Raw genomic sequence first — 23383 nt, 5'->3', positions numbered from 1 at the left:
AAACCTACTTATTAATGAACACGAAATCATTAGATCAAAATGGCAATTTTTTTTAAATTGAAATAAAATAAACCTCAAAAAGGTTCTTTAGTACCTGTCACTTTCTGTTTTGCGCTCGTTATCGTTGATCCTCACACGTTCCGTTATTTATTGTTGCTCCTCTTGTTCCATTCTGTCCCTCACTGCCTTTCGATGTCTCTTCTGCTACTCACTCCCTCTCGATGTCTCCTTGCGTCATTCCTTCCTTGACCATGCTGTGACTTGTTTGCTTCCTCCCCTTGGCATGATCTAAAAAGTATAGAAATATCAGGATGTATATTTTTATCAATTCTAAATAAAAACCTACTTACTAATGAACACGAAAGCATTAGATCAAAATGGCATTTTTCTTCTTGAAATAAAATAAACCTCAAAGAAAAAGTTTCTTTAGTACCTGTCACTTTCTGTTTGCTTTCTTTCTCATTGATCCTCACACGTCCAGTTATTTGTTGTTGCTCCTCTTGTTCCCTTCTGCTCCTCAGTCTTTCGATGTCTCTTTGTGTCGTTCCTTCCTTGACCAAGCTGTGAATTGTTTGCTCCCTCCTCTTGGCATAATCTAAAAAATATAGAAATATTACGATGTATATATTTATAAATTCTAAATAAAAACCTACTTATTAATGAACACAAAATCATTAGATCAAAATGGCAATTTCTTTTTCTTGAAATAAAATAAACCTCAAAAAGGTTCTTTAGTACCTGTCACTTTCTGTTTTGCGTCCGTTCTCGTTGATCCTCACACGTCCCGTTATCTATTGTTGCTCCTCTTGTTCCATTCTGTCCCTCACTGCCTCTCGATGTCTCTTCTGCTACTCACTCCCTTTCGATGTCTCCTCGCGTCATTCCTTCCTTGACCAAGCTGTGAATTGTTTGCTCCCTCCTCCTGGCACAAAAGCATTAGATCCTCACACGTCCAGTTATTTGTTGTTGCTCCTCTTGTTCCCTTCTGCTCCTCACTGTGTTTCGATGTCTCTTTGTGTCGTTCCTTCCTTGACCAAGCTGTGAATTGTTTGCTCCCTCCTCTTGGCATGATCTCAAAAATATTGAAATATCAATAGACAATAGGTGCATGAGTAGGCCATTCAGCCCTTCGAGACAGCACCGCCATTCAATGCGATGATGGCTGATCACTCTCAATCAGTACCCCGTTCCTGCCTTCTCCCCATACCCCCTCACTCCGCTATCCTTAAGAGCTCTATCCAGCTCTCTTTAGTACCTGTCACTTTCTGTTTTGCATTCTTTCTCGTTGATCCTCACACGTTCCGTTATCTATTGTTGCTCCTCTTGTTCCATTCTGCCACTCACTGCCTCTCGATGTCTCTTCTGCTCCTCACTCCCTTTCGATGTCTCCTCGCGTCGTTCCTTCCTTGACCAAGCTGTGAATTGTTTGCTCCCTCCTCCTGGCATGATCTAGAAAGTATAGAAATATCAGGATGTATATTTTTATAAATTCTAAATAAAAACCTACTTACTAATGAACACGAAAGCATTAGATCAAAATGGCATTTTTTCTTCTTGAAATAAAATAAACCTCTAAGAAAAAGTTTCTTTACTACCTGTCACTTTCTGTTTGCTTTCTTTCTCATTGATCCTCACATGTTCAGTTATTTGTTGTTGCTCCTCTTGTTCCCTTCTGCTCCTCACTGCCTTTCGATGTCTCTTTGCGTCGTTCCTTCCTTGACCAAGCTGTGAATTGTTTGCTCCCTCCTCTTGGCATAATCTAAAAAATATAGAAATATCACGATGTATATATTTATAAATTCTAAATAAAAACCTACTTATTAATGAACACAAAATCATTAGATCAAAATGGCAATCTCTTTTTCTTGAAATAAAATAAACCTCAAAAAGTTTCTTTAGTACCTGTCACTTTCTGTTTTGCGTTCGTTCTCGTTGATCCTCACACGTTCCGTTATTTATTGTTGCTCCTCTTGTTCCATTCTGTCCCTCACTGTCTTTCGATGTCTCTTCTGCTACTCACTCCCTCTCGATGTCTCCTTGCGTCATTCCTTCCTTGACCATGCTGTGACTTGTTTGCTTCCTCCCCTTGGCATGATCTAAAAAGTATAGAAATATCAGGATGTATATTTTTATAAATTCTAAATAAAAACCTACTTACTAATGAACACGAAAGCATTAGCTCAAAATGGCTTTTTTTCTTGAAATAAAATAAATCTCAATCAAAAGGGTTCTTTAGTGCCTGTCACTTTCTGTTTTGCGTCTTTCTCGTTGATCCTCACACGTTCCGTCATTTATTGTTGCTCCTCTTGTTCCATTCTGTCCCTCACTGCCTCTCGATGTCTCTTCTGCTACTCACTCCCTTTCGATGTCTCCTCGCGTCGTTCATTCCTTGACCAAGCTGTGAATTGTTTGCTCCCTCCCCTTGGCATGATCTAAAAAGTATAGAAATATCAGGATGTATATTTTTATAAATTCTAAATAAAAACCTACTTACTAATGAACATGAAAGCATTAGCTCAAAATGGCTTTTTTTTTCTTGAAATAAAATAAATCTCAATCAAAAAGGTTCTTTAGTGCCTGTCACTTTCCGTTTTGCGTCTTTCTCGTTGATCCTCACACGTTCCGTCATTTATTGTTGCTCCTCTTGTTCCATTCTGTCCCTCACTGCCTCTCAATGTCTCTTCTGCTACTCACTCCCTTTCGATGTCTCCTCTTGGCATAATCTAAAAAATATAGAAATATCACGATGTATATATTTATAAATTCTAAATAAAAACCTACTTATTAATGAACACGAAATCATTAGATCAAAATGGCAATCTCTTTTTCTTGAAATAAAATAAACCTCAAAAAGGTTCTTTAGTACCTGTCACTTTCTGTTTTGCGCTCGTTATCGTTGATCCTCACACGTTCCGTTATTTATTGTTGCTCCTCTTGTTCCATTCTGTCCCTCACTGCCTTTCGATGTCTCTTCTGCTACTCACTCCCTCTCGATGTCTCCTTGCGTCATTCCTTCCTTGACCATGCTGTGACTTGTTTGCTTCCTCCCCTTGGCATGATCTAAAAAGTATAGAAATATCAGGATGTATATTTTTATCAATTCTAAATAAAAACCTACTTACTAATGAACACGAAAGCATTAGATCAAAATGGCATTTTTCTTCTTGAAATAAAATAAACCTCAAAGAAAAAGTTTCTTTAGTACCTGTCACTTTCTGTTTGCTTTCTTTCTCATTGATCCTCACACGTCCAGTTATTTGTTGTTGCTCCTCTTGTTCCCTTCTGCTCCTCAGTCTTTCGATGTCTCTTTGTGTCGTTCCTTCCTTGACCAAGCTGTGAATTGTTTGCTCCCTCCTCTTGGCATAATCTAAAAAATATAGAAATATTACGATGTATATATTTATAAATTCTAAATAAAAACCTACTTATTAATGAACACAAAATCATTAGATCAAAATGGCAATTTCTTTTTCTTGAAATAAAATAAACCTCAAAAAGGTTCTTTAGTACCTGTCACTTTCTGTTTTGCGTCCGTTCTCGTTGATCCTCACACGTCCCGTTATTTATTGTTGCTCCTCTTGTTCCATTCTGTCCCTCACTGCCTCTCGATGTCTCTTCTGCTACTCACTCCCTTTCGATGTCTCCTCGCGTCGTTCCTTCCTTGACCAAGCTGTGAATTGTTTGCTCCCTCCTCCTGGCACAAAAGCATTAGATCCTCACACGTCCAGTTATTTGTTGTTGCTCCTCTTGTTCCCTTCTGCTCCTCACTGTCTTTCGATGTCTCTTTGTGTCGTTCCTTCCTTGACCAAGCTGTGAATTGTTTGCTCCCTCCTCTTGGCATGATCTCAAAAATATTGAAATATCAATAGACAATAGACAATAGGTGCAGGAGTAGGCCATTCAGCCCTTCGAGCCAGCACCGCCATTCAATGCGATGATGGCTGATCACTCTCAATCAGTACCCTGTTCCTGCCTACTCCCTATACCTCCTCGTTCTCCCCATACCCCCTCATTCTAGCCCTTGCTGCTACTCGATGTCTCTTTGCTGTTGGTGACTCAATGCGAACCCAACGGGTCCGCGCCTGTGCAGTTGGGGCCAATTATAGACAATAGACAATTCCAGTGTATACAAGCCCAATCGCTCCAGCCTTTCAACATACGACAGTCCCGCCATTCCGGGAATTAACCTAGTGAACCTACGCTGCACGCCCTCCATAGCAAGAATATCCTTCCTCAATTGATCTAATACTTACGTTAGAAGGACTTTTCCATCTCCAGTGCCCGTCATCCGTGTGTGACGTTACAATGTGAACCCAACGGATCCGCGCCTCTAAAGTCGGTGCCCGTTGATCTACTACTTACGTTAAAAGGCCGCTGGTTCTGTGCGTGACGCTCAACGCCTAATTGGTCCGGGTTCACGTGGTGCATTCTGATTGGCTCCTGCCGCTCCTCCACACGTGCGGCCGATTAATATGCTCTGACCTCCCGCTCGACGCCTCATTGGTCCAGGTCCCACTTGGGGAGTCATTGCTCAGCGAAGCACGCTTCGAATGACAACATTCTTCGTTGATATCGTATCCTTCAGGAAAACTTTGACATTTTCCCTAGCCTTTCCTCGGCTAAGAGCCACATACAATTGACCATGCTGAAATACCGGTTTCTCCAGGTATATCAACACTTTTTCCATGGTCTGTCCTTGTGCTCTGTGGATTGTCATAGCAAAACACGTCTGAACGGGGAATTGTCTCCGCTGAAAGGGAATGTCTTCGCCTTCTGTCAAAGTAAGCGGTATCCTAGGAATCATCACAATTTCATTTCTGAAGGCTCCAATGGTGATTTTTGCAACGATCAAGTTATTGTGTAGCTGTTCCACAATCATCCTCGTTCCGTTGCATAGTCTTGGTGGTGCCAAATTCCTCATTAAAATGATCGGAGATCCCTTTTTCAACTCCAATTTGTGCGGTGGTAATCCAGAGATCTCCACTGAATCGAGGAATTCTGTTGGGAAGTGAGTAGCATCAGTTCCCTCAGTCACAGCATTGAACGAAAGGTATGTCTTCATGATCCCTGGGAAGCATCTGATACATCTAGAATTGATGCTCCTCATAATGTCATTCAGCGGAACCAAGATACAATTGTTAGAAAATAATTCGGCAGGATTGTCGAAGGTGGGATATATAAAATCCATGCAATCCTCCAGTGATCTTCCAGCTAGAACCATGTCTTGTGGGATTTCAATCTCATCGTCTTCATTTTTCAAAATCCTGTCTTCTCCAACATTCAGCAAAAATTGAGAATAGTCGTCTTCTCCATCTCCCAATCGCATATTCCTCTTCAAGTTGAACATGGTGAAAGTCCTCCACAAGTAGGATTTCTTGATGCATGAATTTTCAATATCAGCATCGTTTCCCCTTTTCACAACAGGAAGGAGTTGTCTAAAATCACCACAACAAACGGTAATAATACCGCCAAAAGGCTCATCCTTGGTGCATATATCCCGAAGAGTTCTATCCACGGCTTCGAAGCTCTCCCTCCTAATCATCGGACACTCATCCCAAACAATCAGTCTCACTTGCCTGATCAACTGTGCCGTGTAGGAATTCTTTTCAATGTTGCACATTGTATTCTCGCTCACTTCGATGGGTATCTTGAAGCGAGAATGTGCAGTTCTTCCACCAGGCATCAATGTAGCAGCTATCCCAGAGGATGCTACAGCAAAAGCAACATCACCTTTACCTCTAACTTTGGAGAGGATCAAATTTGTGAGAAATGTCTTTCCCGTTCCTGCTGGGGAATCAATGAAAATCATTGAAGGAACATTCCTATCCAAGCAGCCGCACACATGGTCATACACGACTCTTTGCTCAGCATTCAGCATCGGCTCCTTCTCTGCAACAAACTGCTGTTGTTCAGGCACACTATACTGCAACTCATGCAGCAATTCTGGATTGTCAACAATGTTCATCCTTCCATTTCTTGGTTTGGGCAAATGAAAGTATTCCAGGGTCTTGTTATAATTCGCAAGCTTGTCTTGAATATACAACAGAGCTTGATCATGATGCCTCTCATCAATCATGATATTTTGATGACTGCTTAGTGTCGATTCTTTTTCAAGGAAATTCTCAGACATGGAATTTTTGAAGCGATCCCATAGTTGTCGAGGATTGTTGACCTCGTCGTTCATCAGCAAAACGACAAATAAATCTCTTATTGCACCAGGGAGCTTTGTCTTCTCAGCATCTTCCATCGTCTGTCGCCAATGGTCATCATCTTGCAACAAACCTCTTTCTATGCAGACGTCTTTGAATGAAGAAAGAATATGTCCATCATGTGTCCTTAATGAATCAAAGGATACTGGCCCTTTTACGTGATGGAGAAGCAGTCTCAAGTAGTACAGATCACCACATCTTGGAGAAACTGTATACACACGTCCCAGAACGTTGACTTCAAAAAAACCTGGAAAATCCTCCACTATCTTTCCAACCTTCCTTCTTTGCCATTTCTTCTTGTTCCACGTGTAAAACCGGGGAACATCAGTGTAATACAAAGTCCGTGCAAATTGATCTCGAGAACACAATTCCATGAATGCAGTTAAAGTTGTTCTCGCGAAATCATCATTTCTCACCCGCTGAACAGCATCGGCTGTGATAACGACTCGTTGTTCTTCTGGTAGATGTACCTGGAGTCGAATGACAGGAGGGTGTCTCTCATGAGTTGTAAATCCAAGGATTGATCCCACTGCTTCTGATGGACCAATGTATCTTCCAGTCAAGTACTGTATAATCTCGTCATCCCTGTTAAGTCCAAAAACTGCTTGATCACTCCCCTTCAAGGTGTACTTGATGACGTATTTGACCGACTTGACAGAGGAGCATATCTCAACATTCAAGTGACATTGGAACAACTTCAAGAGTTGAGCATTATAGGGCACAACCCATTCAGAAGTAATAGGTCGATGCCGGCGTCGTTCTTGATGTCCTTGAAATCCTCCCATATCCGGAGATCTTCTCCTGTACATAGGATATGAATCATCTCCACACCTTGTGCTCTCGATAAATGGCTTCGGGAATCTTTTATTGCATCTTCCATTCTTCCAACACTGAGAGGTGTGTTTGCAGTACGGTCCATGAATCATGTGCTTTAGTACCAATCCATGCAGCTCGGGATCTAACTGCGGGTCTGGTATTTCAGCTTGCACAAATCTGTCAACATCTCGTGGCCGTGGCTTATTCGCTTCGTCAAGCCACAGCAGACAGTGCAAATGAGGCAGTCCTCTCTTCTGATATTCCACAGTCAAGACAAAAGCTATACAATTTCCAAAGAGGCCATCCGGTCCAGTAAGGCACTTGATGAAGAGTTTTCTTTTCAGATCGAAGACCCTTGTAATCAAGTCTGGTCTATCACACGGCTGCTGATTCAAAAAGAGGCCGCGTTGGATCTCGCTCCACTTCGGATTGCAAGTCATTGTAATGAAAAACGAAGCAGTGCCGTACTTCCGAACATACATCATGGCGTCCTGGCATCGTTCCATCATGTATCTCGGTCCACCGACAAATGTTGAGGAGAGGATTATGCGCTTTCCAATGTTATCCAAATCGTCATTATCATTTAAGGCATCCGTCAGGCCTTTGTAAGTTGTTGATCTCAACGATGCTTGATTTAGGCGAATATAATTGAGCCTATCGTTCTCAATCTTAGCAGCCATGTCGACGACATATTGTTGAAAGAGTCGTCCTCCTCTCAAAAGTTGGTTAAATTCATTATCACGATTCATGATCTTATAGGCATAATATCGCATCGCTGTCAACTTCCTGCTGTTACGCATTTTGAGTTGGTAATGCCATCCATCATCTCCAAGCGGAAAGAAAAGAACATATTGAAGACTATCATACGACCTGTGAGACTCTGAAATGATCCGCAGGCCTCCTCCTCTTTCTTTCAAGATAATGTGACGTGATGTTGCCTCAGGTTCATTATTGTTTGGTATTATGACAGCAACTTCATTGGCAATTTGTCTGTTAAATCTCCTTTCATGTTCAAATGGTGGCCGACGATCTGGATCAATGACGATGGATGCCTCTGGTAAATCTCGAATTCTATCCTTTGCCACTTTAATTGAATTAATGTAAGGGTTGTTTAGTCTCATCAAGTTTTCAAGCATCTCAACAATTTCCCTTTGAATACCAGCATCTTGCAGTATACCCATTCGCAATTCAACACTATCTTGAGGGTCCATAAAATAGATCTGCAAGAATTGACTTGGCTGGTCTAGGTCAGGCATCAATGGACCAATGTAATGATGAATCTGCCCTTGAATGATGACTGAAGGACTCCATCCAGGTCTTGGTGGCACAACTTCCTTGGCACCGAATGACGTCATTTGAAAGAGGCAGTTGTATTGTCTAATATTCTTTCTGAACTCTTTTGCTTGTGGTGTGTCAATTGTGTACAATTTCATCAATTCATCAGGTAGTGTGCAGAGAGGAGCAATGTTTACCTTACCCTGCATGCAGCAAAAGTTTGCAGTTTCTCCAGAGAAACGGTACGCTCGACACTGAGGGCAAATCTTGGTCATTTCACCAACATCAGCAGATAGATTTCTCCTTGCGATTTGTACATTTCTTCTTCTTTTCCTGGCCCGCTCTTCAGCCACTCTTCTAGTTCTTTCATCTCCCATCTCTTGTCTCCTTTTGTTTTGCGTGCTCTCAAGTTGATCCTCAACACTCTCAGTCATTTCTTGTTGCATCTCTTGTTCTCTTCTGTGTTGTATTCTTTTTTGGTTATCCCTGAGACGTTCATTTCTTACTTGTCGAGTTTCTTCACTCCTTGTATCTTGTGCTCTCTTTCGGAGATGCTTGAGACGCTCAGTCTTTTCTTGTTGCGTCTCTTCTTCTCTTCTGTGTTGAATTCTTTTTTGGTTATCCCTGAGACGTTCAGTTCTTACTTGTCGAGTTTCTTCACTCCTTGTATCTTGTGCGCTCTTTCGGAGATGCTTGAGACGCTCAGTCGTTTCTTGTTGCGTCTCTTGTTCTCTGCTGTGTTGCATTCTTGTTTGCTCATCCCTGAGACGTTTAGTTCTTGCTTGTTGTGTTTCTTCACTACTACTCTCTTGCGCTCTCTTTTGAAGATGCTCAGTCGTTTCTTGTTGCGTCTCTTCTTCTCTTCTGTGTTGCATTCCTTTTTGGTTATCCCTGAGACGTTTAGTACTCGTTTGTTGCATTTCTTCACTACTACTCTCTTGCGCTCTCTTTCGATCTCTTTTTTGGCCTTCCTTGAGATGTCCCGTTTTTTCTTGTTGCCTTCTAATTTCTGCCTGTTGACGTCTGCTAATGTTCGTTGACCATCCTGCACCTCGTTTTCTCCCTCTTCTTGGCATGATGTTAAAAACAAACAGATATTGATCAGGTGGGGGGGGGGGGGTGGGAGTTGAGGGATACAGAGGGTGAGTGAGGAAGGGTGTTAGACCAATGCAGGAGAGGTTTGGGGGACTTTCAAGGAGGGATCAGGGGTGGATGGATTGGGTGAGTGGGTGGGTGAAGGAGGGGGGATAAAGGGGGTTGCGGGGGATGGAGGATAAGAGTGAGAGGTGGGTTGTGGGGGGGCGGAGAGGATGATAACGGGTTGACGGGGCAATGGAGTGGAGAGTGGGGCTCTTAAAAAAAAATCTGAAACCAATTTAAGTTAATGCAGCACAGGTTTGGGGTAGTTTTAAGGGGGATTGAGGGGGGAATGGAGTTCGTGAGTGGGGCTCTCAAAAAAATCCTAAACACAATTTCAGCTAATGCAGGTTTAGGGGAGTTTTATGGGGGGTGGGTGGGGGGGAATGGGGTGCGTGAATGGAAGGATGGAGTGGTTGAGTAAGGGGAGGGTGGTAGACCAATGCAGTGGAGGTTTGGGGGAGTTTTAAACGGGGTTCAGGGGGAATGAATTGGGTGAATGGGGTGGAGGAGGGGGGATAAGGGGGCTGAGGGAGATGGGAGTGTGTGATTGGAGGATAAGGGGAATTGATTTGGGTTGTGGGGGGGTGATAAGTGGGGTTGAGGGGGTGTGGATGGAGTGGGTGAGTGGGGCTCTTAAAAAAAAAAAGGAAACCAATTTAAGTAAATGCAGCACAGAATTGGGAGAGTTTTAAGAGGGATTGAGGGGGGAATGGAGTGTGTGACTGGAGCTCTGTAAAATCTTAAACACAATTTCAGTTAATGCGACAGAGGTTTGGGGGAGTTATAAGGGGTTTCAGGTGGGAATGCAGTGTGTGAGTGGTGGAGGGAGGGGGGATGGAGTGGCTGAGTGTTAGACCAATGCAGTAGAGGTTTGGGGGAGTTTCAAAGGGGGTTCAGGGGGGATGAATTGGGTGAATAGAGGGGGGGATAAGGGGGCTGAGGGGGATGGAGTGGATGAGAAGAGGATAAGGGGGGATGAGGTGGGTTGTGCGGGGGATGATAAGTGGGATTGAGGGTGTGTGGATGGAGTGGGATTGTGGGGCTATTAAAAAAAACCTGAGACCAATTTAAGTAAATGCAGCACAGGTTTGGGGGAGTTTTAAGGGAGATTGAAGGGGGTATGGAGTGCCTGAGTGGGGCTCTCAAAAAAATCCTAAACACAATCTCAGTTAATGCAGGTTTGGGGGAGTTAAGGGGGTTTCAGGTGGGAATGGAGTGTGTGAGTGGGGGAGAGGGGGGATGGAGTGGCTGTGTTAGACCAATGCAGTAGCGGTTTGGGGGAGTTTCAAAGGGAGTTCAGCAGCGATGAAATGGGTGAATGGAGTGTGGAAGAGGGGGGGATAAGGGGGCTGGAGTGGGTGAGAAGAGGATAAGGGGGCTGAGGTGGGTTATGGAGGGGATGATAAGTGGGGTTGAGGGGGGTGTGGATGGAGTGGGTGAGTGGGGCTCTTAAAAAAACCCTGAAACCAATTTAAGTTAATGCAGCACAGGTTTGGGGGAGTTTTAAGGGAGATTGAAGGGGGAATGGAGTGCGTAAGTGGGGCTCTTAAAAAAATCTGAGACCAATTTAAGTTAATGCAGCACAGGTTTGGGGGAGTTTTAAGGGGGATTGAAGAGCATGAGTGGGGCTCTCAAAAAAATCCTAAACACAATTTCAGTTAATGCAGGAGAGGTTTGGGGGAGTTTTATGGGGGGGTGGGTGGGGGGGAATGGGGTGCGTGAGTGGAAGGATGGAGTGGTTGAGTAAGGGGAGGGTGTTAGACCAATGCAGTGGAGGTTTGGGGGAGTTTTAAAGGGGGTTCAGGGGGACTGAATTGGGTGAATGGGGTGGAGGAGGGGGGTATAAGGGGGCTGGAGTGGGTGAGGGGAGGATAAGAGGGTTGAGGTGGGTTGCAGGGGGGATGGTAAGTGGGGTTGAGGGGGGTGTGGATGGAGTGGGGCTCTTAAACAAAAAACTGAATCCAATTTAAATTAATGCAGCACAGGTTTGGGGAGTTTTAAGGGGGATTGAAGGGGGAATGGAGTGCGTGAATGGGGCTCTGAAGAAAGATTTGGGGGAGTTTTAAGCGGGGGGGGGGGGGGGTTGAGGTGGGAATTGAGTGCCTGAGTGAGGGGGATGGGGTGGCTGCGTAAGGGGAGGTGTTAGACCAATACAGTCGAGGTTTGGGGGAGTTTTAAAGGGGGTTCAGGGGGAATGGAATGGGAGATGGAGAGAGGATAAGGAGGATAGTGGGTGAGGGGAGGATAAGAGGGTTGAGGTGGGTTGCAGGGGGGATGATTAGTGGGGTTGAGGGAGTATGGATGGAGTAGGTGAGTGGGGCTCTGAAAAAAATCCTAAACACAATTTCAGTTAATATAGGAGAGGTTTGGGGGAGTTTTAAGGGCGGGGGGGTTAGGTGGGAATGGAGTGCCTGAGTGAAGGGGGTTGAGGTGGGAATGGAGTGGCTGAGTAAGAGGAGGGTGTTAGACCAATGCAGTGAAGGCTTGGGGGAGTTTTAAAGGGGGCTCAGGGGGGATGAATTGGGTGAGTGGAGGGGGGGATAAGGGGGCTGAGGAGGTTGGAGTGGGTGAGGGGACGATAAGGCAGGTTGAGGTGGGTTGTGGGATGATAAGTGGGGTTGAGGGGGTGTGAATGGAGTGGGTCTCTTACAAACACCTGAAACCAATTTAAGTTAATGCAGCACAGGCTTGGGGGAGTTTTAAAGGGGATTGATGGGGGAATGGAGTGCAAGAGTGGGGCTCTGAAAAAACCATAAACAAAATTCCAGTTAATCCAGGAGAGGTTTGGTGGAGTGTTAACGGGAGATTGAGGTGGGAATGGAGTGCGTGAGTGGGGATGGAGTGGCTGAGTGTGGGGAGGGTTTTAGACCAATGCAGTAGAGGTTTTTTGGGGAGTTTTAAAGGGGGTTCGGGGGGATGAATGTGGGGAGGTGGAGGGGGGATTGAGAGAGTGAGTTGAGTTCTCAAATGAAACAAATCTAAATGAGGAAAAATGAAATTATTTTTATGTTTAAAAAACAAAGCGTTTTTTTCTTTAAATCGTTTTTTAAAGTGAAATAATCCTATGAAAACGTACTTTTTTGACAAAAAAGAAATCAATGCTTTTTGAAATGAAGCGTTTTTCTTTGAAAATGAAAAGAATATAAATGAAGGCGACGTTTTATTTTACTCCCTCACGTGGTACACCAACCAATGGGGCGTCGAGTGCGAAGTGGGAAGCTGAACAGAAAAAGGCAACGTTCACTCACTAAAAAACCCTCCCCGAAGTATGAAATAGAAATAAAACAATCGGAAATGAGGAAAAATGAAATGCAAGTAATGTTAAAAAGACAAAAAAAATTTAGAGCACAAAACGGCAAACCTCCCTAACTAAAGAAAGCCTCCCCTAGGTAAAAACTAAAAAGAAACGAAAGTAAATAAGGTAAAATGAAATGGACTTTATGTTTAAACAAAGCGATTTGCTTTAAATAAAATATCAATGGAAATGAAGCTTATCTTGTATTGCACAGCAGCAGCCAAAGCTCGACGTCTCAGCACGAACCAGACAGTTCAGCAGCAGCGAGAGCTTTCAGGGGGACACGCCCTGTCGTACAAATAAGAGCGTCGGCGATCCTCTCACGTGGGGGGGGGGGGTGAGCGGGGGAGCGCATTAGTGAAAGGTCCGGGGGGGGGGGGCGGGGGAGCGCATTAGTGAAAGGTCCGGGGGGAGCGCATTAGTAGAGGTTTGGGGGAGTTTCAAAGGGGGTTCAGGGGGGATGAATTGGGTGAATGGAGGGTGGAAGAGAGGGGGGTAATGGGGCTGGGGGATGGAGTGGGTGAGAAGAGGATAAGGGGGTGGGTTGTGGGGGGGGATGATAAGGAGTTGAGGGGGTGTGAATGGAGTGGGTGAGTGGGGCTTGTAAAAAAAAAACCTGAAACCAATTTAAGTTAATGCAGCACAGGTTTGGGGGAGTTTTAAGGGGGATGAAGGGGGGAATGGAGTGCGTGAGTGGGGCTCTGAAGAGGGGAGGGAGGAGGGGAGGGAGGGGGAACTCCCCTTTTCCCAGTACCCCTCTTTCCCCGTTGGGCCCGTCCCCGTAGGGTTTCCATTGTAACCGGGAGGGGGGGAGGGAGGGTGGAAGGAGGGGGGAGGGGGAGAGGGGTGGAAGGGTGGAGGGATGGGGGGAGGGAGTGGGGGAGGGTCGGATGGAGGGAAGGAGGGAGGGGTGAGTTAGGGGCTGAGTGGTGATGGAGGTTGAGATTGAGGGGGGAGAGAGTGGGGATGGAGGTGGGAAGGAGGGGGGAGGAAGAGGTTGAGGGGGAAGTGGGACCTCCCCTTTTCCCAGTACCCCTCTTTCCCCCACCACCAAGCCCCCACCGCAACGACCCCTGTTGTCCCCCTACCCAGTCCCCATTCTCAGACCACCCCGCATTCTCTTGGAATAAAAAAAAATGCTTTAAAAAAAAGTGCTTTTTAATTGCTTGTTTTGAAACATTCGCGGTTAAGTGCTGGTTTTGAAACATTCGCGGCTACTTAGTGCTTCTGTCAGTTGCTTTTCGAGGGAGGGAGTAGGGAGGTGTGGAGGGGGGAGGGGAGGGGGAGGGAGGGGGGGAGGGGGGTAGGGGGGAGGGGGAGGGAGGGGGGAAGGGGAGGGAGGGGGAGGGAGGGGGGGAGGGAGGGAGAAGGGAGGGAGGGGGGAGTGAGGGGGAGGGAGGGGAACCTCCCATTTTCCCAGTACCCCTCTTTCCCCATTGGGCCCGTCCTCGTAGGGTTTCCATTGTAACCGGGAGGAGGGGAGGGAGGGAGGAGGGAGGTGTGTAGGTGTGGAGGGAGGAGGGGAGGGGAGGGGGAGGGGAGGGGAGGGGGGGAGGGGGGAAGGGGGGAGGAGGGAGGGAGAGGGGAGGGAGGGGGGTAGGGGGGAGGTAAGGGGGAGGGAGGGGGAGGGGAGGGGGGAAGGGGGAGGGAGGGGGATCTCCCCTTTTCCCAGTACCCCTCTTTCCCCGTTGGGCCCGTCCTCGTAGGGTATCCATTGTAACCGGGAGGAGGGGAGGGAGGGAAGGAGGAGGGAGGTGTGGAGGGAGGAGTGGAGGGGAGGGAGGGGGAGGGGAGGGAGGGGGGTAGGGGGGAGGGGGAGGGAGGGGAAGGGGGGAGGGGGAAGGGGGTAGTGAGGGGGACCTCCCCTTTTCCCAGTACCCCTCTTTCCCCGTTGGGCCCGTCCTCGTAGGGTTTCCATTGTAACGGGGAGGGGGGAGGGAGGGTGGAAGGAGGGGGGAGGGGGAGAGGGATGGAAGGGTGGAGGGAGGGGGGAGGGATTGGGGGAGGGAGGAATGGAGGAAAGGAGGGAGGGGGGAGTTAGAGGGGAGGGAGGGGGGAGGGAGTTGGGGAGGGAGGGGGAGGAGGGGGGGAGGGAGTGGGGATGGAGGTGGGAAGGAGGGGGGATGAAGGGGTTGAGGGGGGAAGGGGGACCTCCCCTTTTCCCAGTACCCCTCTTTCCCCATTGGGCCCGTCCTCGTAGGGTTTCCATTGTAACCGGGAGGGAGGGGGGAGGGAGGTGTGGAGGGAGGTGTGGAGGGAGGAGGGGAGGGGGAGGGAGGGGGGTGGGGAGGGGGGAAGGGGAGGGGGGAGGGAAGGGGGGAGCGGGTAGGGGGGAGGGGAGGGAGGGGGATCTCCCCTTTTCCCAGTACCCCTCTTTCCCCGTTGGGCCCGTCCCCGTAGGGTTTCCATTGTAACCGGGAGGGGGGGAGGGAGGGTGGAAGGAGGGGGGAGGGGGAGAGGGATGGAATGGTGGAGGGAGGGGGGAGGGAGTGGGGGAGGGTGGGATGGAGGGAAGGAGGGAGGGGGGGAGTTAGGGGCTGAGTGGTGATGGAGGTTGGGATTGAGGGGGGAGGGAGGGGGGGAGGGAGTGGGGATGGGAGTGGGGATGGAGGTGGGAAGGAGGGGGGAGGAAGGGGTTGAGGGGGGAAGTGGGACCTCCCCTTTTCCCAGTACCCCTCTTTCCCCCACCACCAAGCCCCCTCCGCAACGACCCCTGTTGTCCCCAGTCCCCATTCACAGACCCCCCCCCCCATTCCCTCTCTCCCCCATACAGTGCTTTTTTCGAAACATTCGCGGTCACATAGTGCTTCTCACTGTAGCACCCATCTCAAACAAGCATTGGGAGGATGGGAGGGAGGGAAGGGGAGGGAGGAGGGAGGTGTGGAGGGAGGAGGGGAGGGAAGGGGGGAAGGGGAGGGGGGGAAGGGGGGGAGGGAGAGGGGAGGGAGGGGGGATGGGATGGGGGAAGGGGGGAGGGAGGGGGACCTCCCCTTTTCCCAGTACCCCTCTTTCCCCGTTGGGCCCGTCCTCGTAGGGTTTCCATTGTAACCGGGAGGAGGGGAGGGAGGGAAGGGGGAGGGAGGGAGGAGGGAGGTGTGGAGGGAGGAGGGGAGGGGAGGGAGGGGGAGGGGAGGGAGGGGGGTAGGGGGGAGGGGGAGGGAGGGGGAGGGGAGGGGGAAGGGGGTAGTGAGGGGGACCTCCCCTTTTCCCAGTACCCCTCTTTCCCCGTTGGGCCCGTCCTCGTAGGGTTTCCATTGTAACCGGGAGGAGGGGAGGGAGGGGGGTAGGGGGGAGGGGGAGGGAGGGGGAGGGGAGGGGGAAGGGGGTAGTGAGGGGGACCTCCCCTTTTCCCAGTACCCCTCTTTCCCCGTTGGGCCCGTCCTCGTAGGGTTTCCATTGTAACCGGGAGGAGGGGAGGGAGGGAAGGGGGAGGGAGGGAGGAGTTAGGGGAGGAGGGGTGAGGGAGGTGGGGAGGGAGTTGGGGAGGAGGGGGGGAGGGAGTGGGGATGGAGGTGGGAAGGAGTGGGGAGGAAGGGGTTGAGGGGGAAGGGGGGAGGGAGGGAATAGGGGGGGAGGGAGTGGGGATGGAGGTGGGAAGGAGTGGGGAGGAAGGGGTTGAGGGGGGAAGGGGGGGAGAGAGGGAATAGGGGCCCCATGCTGATCTGTGTATGTTAAGTGACTTGCACAACTTTAAAAAACTGGCAGTTGCCTTTCGCAACAATGTTGCAACAATCTCACACAAGCATTGTGACGTCACAAGCTGAAGATGTAAATTTAAAACCGAGCTGATCTCTCATTGGTGCACGGGTGCCATTGTGACATCACGCGCTGAAGCCCCTTCAAGAAAAGGGTTAGAAATGAAAATTTAAACTTTAATATCTCTCTAGCTTTAAAAAGGTAGCTTCAATTTGAACGAAAGTACTTACAATAGTTGCCCATGTTAATGGTGAATATGGCGGTACAAAAATCGTAGCGCTTTGGTGTACCGTCAGGGAGGAGTAGGGTTTGTAAGTTATATGGACAGAAACTCTTCGGAATCTTCCGTACATACACATATACATACATACATACGGAATGTTGGACCGCAGAGTTTTAGTAGTATATAGACTAGAACGAGTGTGCCCGTTGGGCCCGTCCTCGTAGGGTTTCCATTGTAACCGGGAGGGGAGTGGGGGTAGGGAAGGGGGAGGGAGGGAGTAGGGAGGTGTGGAGGGGGGAGGGGAGGGGGAGGGAGGGGGGGAGGGGAGGGGGGAAGGGAGGGAGGGAGAGGGGAGGGAACGGGGTAGGGGGGAGGGGGAGGGAGGGGAGGGGGGAAGGGGAGGGAGGGGGGAAGGGGAGGGGGAGGGAGGGGGGAGGGAGAAGGGAGGGAGGGGGACCTCCCCTTTTCCCAGTACCCCTCTTTCCCCATTGGGCCCGTGCTCGTAGGGTTTCCATTGTAACCGGGAGGAGGGGAGGGAGGGGAGGGGGAGGGAGGGAGGAGGGAGGTGTGGAGGGAGGAGGGGAGGGGAGGGGGAGGGGAGGGGGGGAAGGGGGGAGGAGGGAGGGAGAGGGGAGGGAGGGGGGTAGGGGGGAGGTAAGGGGGAGTGAGGGGGGCGGGAGGGAGGGGGTTCTCCCCTTTTCCCAGTACCCCTCTTTCCCCGTTGGGCCCGTCCTCGTAGGGTTTCCATTGTAACCGGGAGGAGGGGAGGGAGGGAAGGGGGAGGGAGGGAGGAGGGGGGAGGGAGGGGAGGGGGGAAGGGGGGAGTGAAGGGGTAGGGGGAGGGAGGGGGAGAGGGGAGGGGGGGTAGGGGGGAGGGGGGAGGGAGGGGGAAGGGGGGAGGGAGGGGGATCTCCCCTTTTCCCAGTACCCCTCTTTCCCCGTTGGGCCCGTCCCTGTAGGGTTTCCATTGTAACCGGGAGGGGTGGAGGGATGGTGGAAGGAGGGGGGAGGGGGAGAGGGATGGAATGGTGGAGGGAGGGGGGAGGGAGTGGGGGAGGGTGGGATGGAGGGAAGGAGGGAGGGGGGGAGTTAGGGGCTGAGTGGTGATGGAGGTTGGGATTGAGGGGGGAGGGAGGGGGGGAGGGAGTGGGGATGGAGGTGGGAAGGAGGGGGGAGGAAGGGGTTGATGGGGGAAGTGGGACCTCCCCTTTTCCCAGTACCCCTCTTTCCCCCACCACCAAGCCCCCTCCGCAACGACCCCTGTTGTCCCCAGTCCCCATTCACAGACCCCCCCCCCCATTCTCTCTCTCCCCATACACACTCTCAGTGCTTTTTTCGAAACACTTGCCCCGGTGGCCCACGAGCATATGGGCCCAATGCTGATCTGTGTATGTTAAGTGACTTGCAATAAAAAAATATACTTTAAAAAGAGATAAGTGCTTTTTAAGTGCTTGTTTTGAAACATTCGCGGTCACATAGTGCTTCTCACTGTAGCACCCATCTCAAGTGTGCCCGTTGGGCCCGTCCTCGTAGGGTTTCCATTGTAACCGGGAGGAGGGGAGGGAGGGAAGGGGGAGAGAGAGAGGTGTGGAGGGAGGAGGGGAGGGGGAGGGAGGGGGTAGGGGAGGGGAGGGGGGAAGGGGAGGGGGGGAAGGGGGGAGGGAGAGAGGGGGAGGGGGAGGGAGAGAGGGGGAGGGGGAGGGAGGGGGAGGGGGAGGGAGGGGGGAGGGGAAGGGCGGAGGGAGGGGGACCTCCCCTTTTCCCAGTACCCCTCTTTCCCCATTGTGCCCGTCCTCGTAGGGTTTACATTGTAACCGGGAGAAGGGGAGGGAGGGAAGGGGGAGGGGGGGAGGAGGGAGGTGTGGAGGGAGGAGGGGAGGGGGAAGGGGGAAGGGGAGTGGGGGGAGGGAAGGGGGAGGGAGGGGGGAGGGGAGGGGAGGGTGGAAGGGGAGGGCGGAAAGGGGGGGAGGGGGGAAAGGGGGGAGGGGGGAGGGAGAGAGGGGGAGGGTGGAAAGAGCATCCCTCTCCCCATCAGAACTGCCCCCTCCATCGACTCCTTTAAGTCCAGGCTCAAAACCTATTTCTACTCCCTAGCGTTTGAGGCTCATTGAGGAGGCGCTGTGAACTGTTTGCGTGCCACTGTATGTTTCATTTTTTCCTTAGTACCTAATCAGATGTACAGCACTTTGGTCAACGTGGGTTGTTTTTAAATGTGCTGTACAAATAAAATGGACTTGACTTGACAGCTCTTCGCAACAATGTAGCACAGGGGCATTGTGACGTCACACGCTGAATACCGCTGGGGGGGGGGAAGGGGGGTCAGCTCGAGTCCATCTCACAGGGGCATTGTGACATCACAATCCGCACCGCAGCGCCCCCCTTCTGTCAAAACTTCGATAAATCAGGGGGGGGCAGCACTTTTAAACCTCTGTAACTTAAAAAATATGCGTCCGAATTAAATAAAAATATCATTTTCCAGCAGCGAACCGCATGCTGATTAAGGCGGTACAAAAATCGTGGCGCTACGGTTCACCGTTTTGCCGGAATTGCCGTATTCAGCCGACATCAGTGTTATATATATATATAACACAAGATCTGAGTTTTAGTAGTATACTAGACCGAGTGGGCCCGTTGGGCCCGTCCTCGTAGGGTTTCCATTGTAACCGGGAGGGGAGGAAAGGGGGAGGGTTGGGGGAGGGAGGAGGGGAGGGGAGGGGGGGAGGGGAGGGGGGAGGGAGAGGGGAGGGAGGGGGTAGGGGGGAGGGAGGGGGAGAGGGGGGGATGGGAGAGGGAGGGGAGGGGGGAAGGGAGGAGGGAAAGGGGGGAGGGAGAGGGGAGGGAGGTGGGTAGGGGGGAGGGAGGGGGACCTCCCCTTTTCCCAGTACCCCTCTTTCCCCGTTGGGCCCGTCCTCGTAGGGTTTCCATTGTAACCGGGAGGAGGGGAGGGCGGGAAGGGGGAGGGAGGGAGGAGGGAGGTGTGGAGGGAGGAGGGGAGGGGAGGGAGGGGGGAGGGGAGGGAGGGGGGTAGGGGGGAGGGGAAGGGGGGAGGGAGGGGGACCTCCCCTTTTCCCAGTACTCCTCTTTCCCCGTTGGGCCGGTCCTCGTAGGGTTTCAATTGTAACCGGGAGGGGGGGAGGGAGGGTGGAAGGAGGGGGGAGAGGGATGGAAGGGTGGAGGGAGGGGGGGAGGGATTGGGGAGGGAGGGAAGGAGGGAGGGGGGAGTTAGGGGGGAGGGGGGAGGGAGTTGGGGAGGGAGGGGGAGGAGGGGGGGAGGGAGTGGGGATGGAGGTGGGAAGGAGGGGGGATGAAGGGGTTGAGGGGGGAAGGGGGACCTCCCCTTTTCCCAGTACCCCTCTTTCCCCGTTGGGCCCGTCCTCATAGGGTTTCCATTGTAACCGGGAGGGGGGAGGGAGGGAGGTGTGGAGGGAGGAGGGGAGGGGGAGGGAGGGGGGAGGGGAGGGGGGAAGGGGAGGGGGGAAGGGGGGAGGGAGTAGGGGGGAGGGGAGGGAGGGGGATCTCCCCTTTTCCCAGTACCCCTCTTTCCCCGTTGGGCCCGTCCCCGTAGGGTTTCCATTGTAACCGGGAAACACTTGCCCCGGTGGCCCACGAGCATAGGGGCCCAATGCTGATCTGTGTATGTTAAGTGACTTGCAATTAAAAAAAATACTTTAAAAAAAGATAAGTGCTTTTTAAGTGCTTGTTTTGAAACATTCGCGGTCACATAGTGCTTCTCACTGCGATCTGTTAGTGGTGCTTTTCGAAACAATGTAGCACCCATCTCAAACAAGCATTGGGAGGATGGGAGGGAGGGAAGGGGAGGGAGGGAGGAGAGAGGTGTGGAGGGATGGGGGAAGGGGAGGGGGGAACGGGGGGAAGGGGGAGGGAGAGGAGAGGAAGGGGGGATGGGATGGGGGAAGGGGGGAGGGAGGGGGACCTCCCCTTTTCCCAGTACCCCTCTTTCCCCGTTGGGCCCGTCCTCGTAGGGTTTCCATTGTAACCGGGAGGAGGGGAGGGAGGGAGGAGGGAGGTGTGGAGGGAGGAGGGGAGGGGGAAGGGGGAGGGAGAGGGTTAGGGGGGAGGGGGAGGGGAGGGGAGGGAGGGGGACCTCCCCTTTTCCCAGTACCCCTCTTTCCCCGTTGGGCCCGTCCCCGTAGGGTTTCCTTTGTAACCAGAAGGGGGGAGGGAGGGTGGAAGGAGGGGGGAGGGGGAGAGGGATGGAAGGGTGGAGGGAGGGGGGGAGGGATGGAGGGAAGGAGGGAGGGGGGGGAGTTAGGGGAGGAGGGGTGAGGGAGGTGGGGAGGGAGTTGGGGAGGAGGGGTGGAGGGAGTGGGGATGGAGGTGGGAAGGAGTGGGGAGGAAGGGGTTGAGGGGGGAAGGGGGGGGAGGGAGGGAATAGGGGCCCCATGCTGATCTGTGTATGTTAAGTGACTTGCACAACTTTAAAAAACTGGCAGTTGCCTTTCGCAACAATGTTGCAACAATCTCACACAAGCATTGTGACGTCACAAGCTGAAGATGTAAATTTAAAACCGAGCTGATCTCTCATTGGTGCACGGGTGCCATTGTGACATCACGCGCTGAAGCCCCTTCAAGAAAAGGGTTAGAAATGAAAATTAAACTTTAATATCTCTCTAGCTTTAAAAAGGTAGCTTCAATTTGAACGAAAGTACTTACAATAGTTGCCCATGTTAATGGTGAATATGGCGGTACAAAAATCGTAGCGCTTTGGTGTACCGTCAGGGAGGAGTAGGGTTTGTAAGTTATGGACAGAAACTCTTCGGAATCTTTGCGTACATACACATATACATACGGAATGTTGGACCGCAGAGTTTTAGTAGTATACTAGACCGAGTGGGCCCGTTGGGCCCGTCCTCGTAGGGTTTCCATTGTAACCGGGAGGGGAGGAAAGGGGGAGGGTTGGGGGAGGGAAGGGGGAGGGAGGAGGGGAGGGAGGGGGGGAGGGGAGGGGGGGTGGGGGGAGGGAGAGGGGAGGGAGGGGGATAGGGGGGAGGGAGGGGGAGAGGGGGGGATGGGAGGGGGGAGGGGAGGGGGGAAGGGAGGAGGGAAGGGAGGAGGGAAGGGGGGGAGGGAGAGGGGAGGGAGGTGGGTAGGGGGGAGGGAGGGAGGGGGACCTCCCCTTTTCCCAGTACCCCTCTTTCCCCGTTGGGCCCGTCCTCGTAGGGTTTCCATTGTAACCGTGAGGAGGGGAGGGCGGGTAGGGGGAGGGAGGGAGGAGGGAGGTGTGGAGGGAGGAGGGGAGGGGAGGGAGGGGGGAGGGGAGGGAGGGGGGTAGGGGGAGGGAGGGGGAGGGAGAGGGGATGGGGGAGGGGAGGGGGAAGGGGGGAGGGAGGGGGACCTCCCCTTTTCCCAGTACTCCTCTTTCCCCGTTGGGCCCGTCCCCGTAGGGTTTCCATTGTAACCGGGAGGGGGGGAGGGAGGGAGGAGGGAGGTGTGGAGGGAGGTGTGGAGGGAGGAGGGGAGGGGAGGGAGGGGGGAGGGGAGGGAGGGGGTAGGGGGGAGGGGGAGGGAGGGGGAGGGAGGGGGAGGGGGAGGGAGAGGGGAGGGGGGAGGGGAGGGAGAGGGGAGGGGGGAGGGGAGGAGGGAGGGGGGAGGGAGGGGACCTCCCCTTTTCCCAGTACCCCTCTTTCCCCGTTGGGCCCGTCCCCGTAGGGTTTCCATTGTAACCGGGAGGGGGGGAGGGAGGGTGGAAGGAGGGGGAGAGGGGTGGAAGGGTGGAGGGAGTGGGGGAGGGTCGGATGGAGGGAAGGAGGGAGGGAAGGAGGGAGGGGTGAGTTAGGGGCTGAGTGGTGATGGAGGTTGGGATTGAGGGGGGAGAGAGTGGGGATGGAGGTGGGAAGGAGGGGGGAGGAAGAGGTTGAGGGGGAAGTGGGACCTCCCCTTTTCCCAGTACCCCTTTTTCCCCCACCACCAAGCCCCCACCGCAACGACCCCTGTTGTCCCCCTACCCAGTCCCCATTTTCAGACCCCCCCATTCTCTTGGAATAAAAAAAAATACTTTTAAAAAAAAAGTGCTTTTTAATTGCTTGTTTTGAAACATTCGCGGTTAAGTGCTTTTTTAAAAAACATTCGCGGTTAAGTGCTGGTTTTGAAACATTCGCGGCTACTTAGTGCTTCTGTCAGTTGCTTTTCGAAACAATGTTGCAACCATCTCACACAAGCATTGGGAGGATGGGAGGGAGGGAAGGGGAGGGAGGGAGGAGGGAGGTGTGGAGGGAGGAGGGGAGGGAGGGGGGAAGGGGAGGGGGGGAAGGGGGCGGGAGAGGGGAGGGAGGGGGGATGGGATGGGGAAGGGGGGAGTGAGGGGGACCTCCCCTTTTCCCAGTACCCCTCTTTCCCCGTTGGGCCCGTCCTCGTAGGGTTTCCATTGTAACCGGGAGGAGGGGAGGGAGGGAAGGGGAGGGAGGGAGGAGGGAGGTGTGGAGGGAGGGGAGGGGGAGGGAGGGGGGAGGGGAGGGGGAAGGGGGGGAGGGGGGAGGGAGGGGGGGAGGGGGGTGAGGGGGGAGGGAGAGGGGTAGGGGGGGAGGGGAGGGGGAAGGGGAGGGAGGGGGACCTCCCCTTTTCCCAGTACCCCTCTTTCCCCGTTGGGCCCGTCCTCGTAGGGTTTCCATTGTAACCGGGAGGAGGGGAGGGAGGGAAGGGGGAGGGAGGTGTGGAGGGTGGAGGGGGAGGGAGGGGGGAGGGGAGGGGGGAAGGGGGGGAGGGAGGGGG

At 52.2% G+C, this 23383-nt stretch overlaps 1 protein-coding gene across 3 annotated transcripts; it reads right to left on the bottom strand.

The window, feature by feature from the left end:
- Positions 1 to 1908: 1908 nt before the first annotated feature.
- LOC144591268 (uncharacterized) lies at positions 1909 to 13018 on the bottom strand. 3 transcript variants are annotated; one of them, XM_078395536.1, is made up of 3 exons: positions 12517 to 13018; positions 3511 to 9365; positions 2707 to 2723 (listed from the first exon to the last, which is right to left on the bottom strand). In XM_078395536.1, the coding sequence occupies exon 2, from the start codon at positions 9218 to 9220 to the stop codon at positions 4532 to 4534; it is 4689 nt and encodes a 1562-aa protein (XP_078251662.1). In that variant the 5' UTR covers positions 9221 to 9365; positions 12517 to 13018; the 3' UTR covers positions 2707 to 2723; positions 3511 to 4531. The 3 variants fall into 3 exon arrangements, 2 of the variants coding, with proteins under 2 accessions (XP_078251662.1, XP_078251661.1); XR_013546759.1 differs by lacking the exons at positions 3511 to 9365; positions 12517 to 13018 and adding an exon at positions 2867 to 3050 and having other exon boundaries at positions 1909 to 2723; XM_078395535.1 differs by lacking the exon at positions 12517 to 13018 and having other exon boundaries at positions 3511 to 11480.
- Positions 13019 to 23383: the final 10365 nt, after the last annotated feature.

The sequence above is a fragment of the Rhinoraja longicauda genome, unplaced genomic scaffold (genome assembly GCF_053455715.1).
Source record: "Rhinoraja longicauda isolate Sanriku21f unplaced genomic scaffold, sRhiLon1.1 Scf000777, whole genome shotgun sequence".
NCBI lineage: Eukaryota > Metazoa > Chordata > Chondrichthyes > Rajiformes > Arhynchobatidae > Rhinoraja > Rhinoraja longicauda.
The sequence above is the reverse complement of the archived record's forward strand: the minus strand, read 5'-3'. Positions and strand labels throughout refer to the sequence as shown.

Excerpts from the sequence above, each read along its gene's own strand:
- LOC144591268 (XM_078395535.1), bottom strand. The coding sequence starts at position 9,376 with ATGCCAAGAAGAGGGAGAAAACGAGGTGCAGGATGGTCAACGAACATT.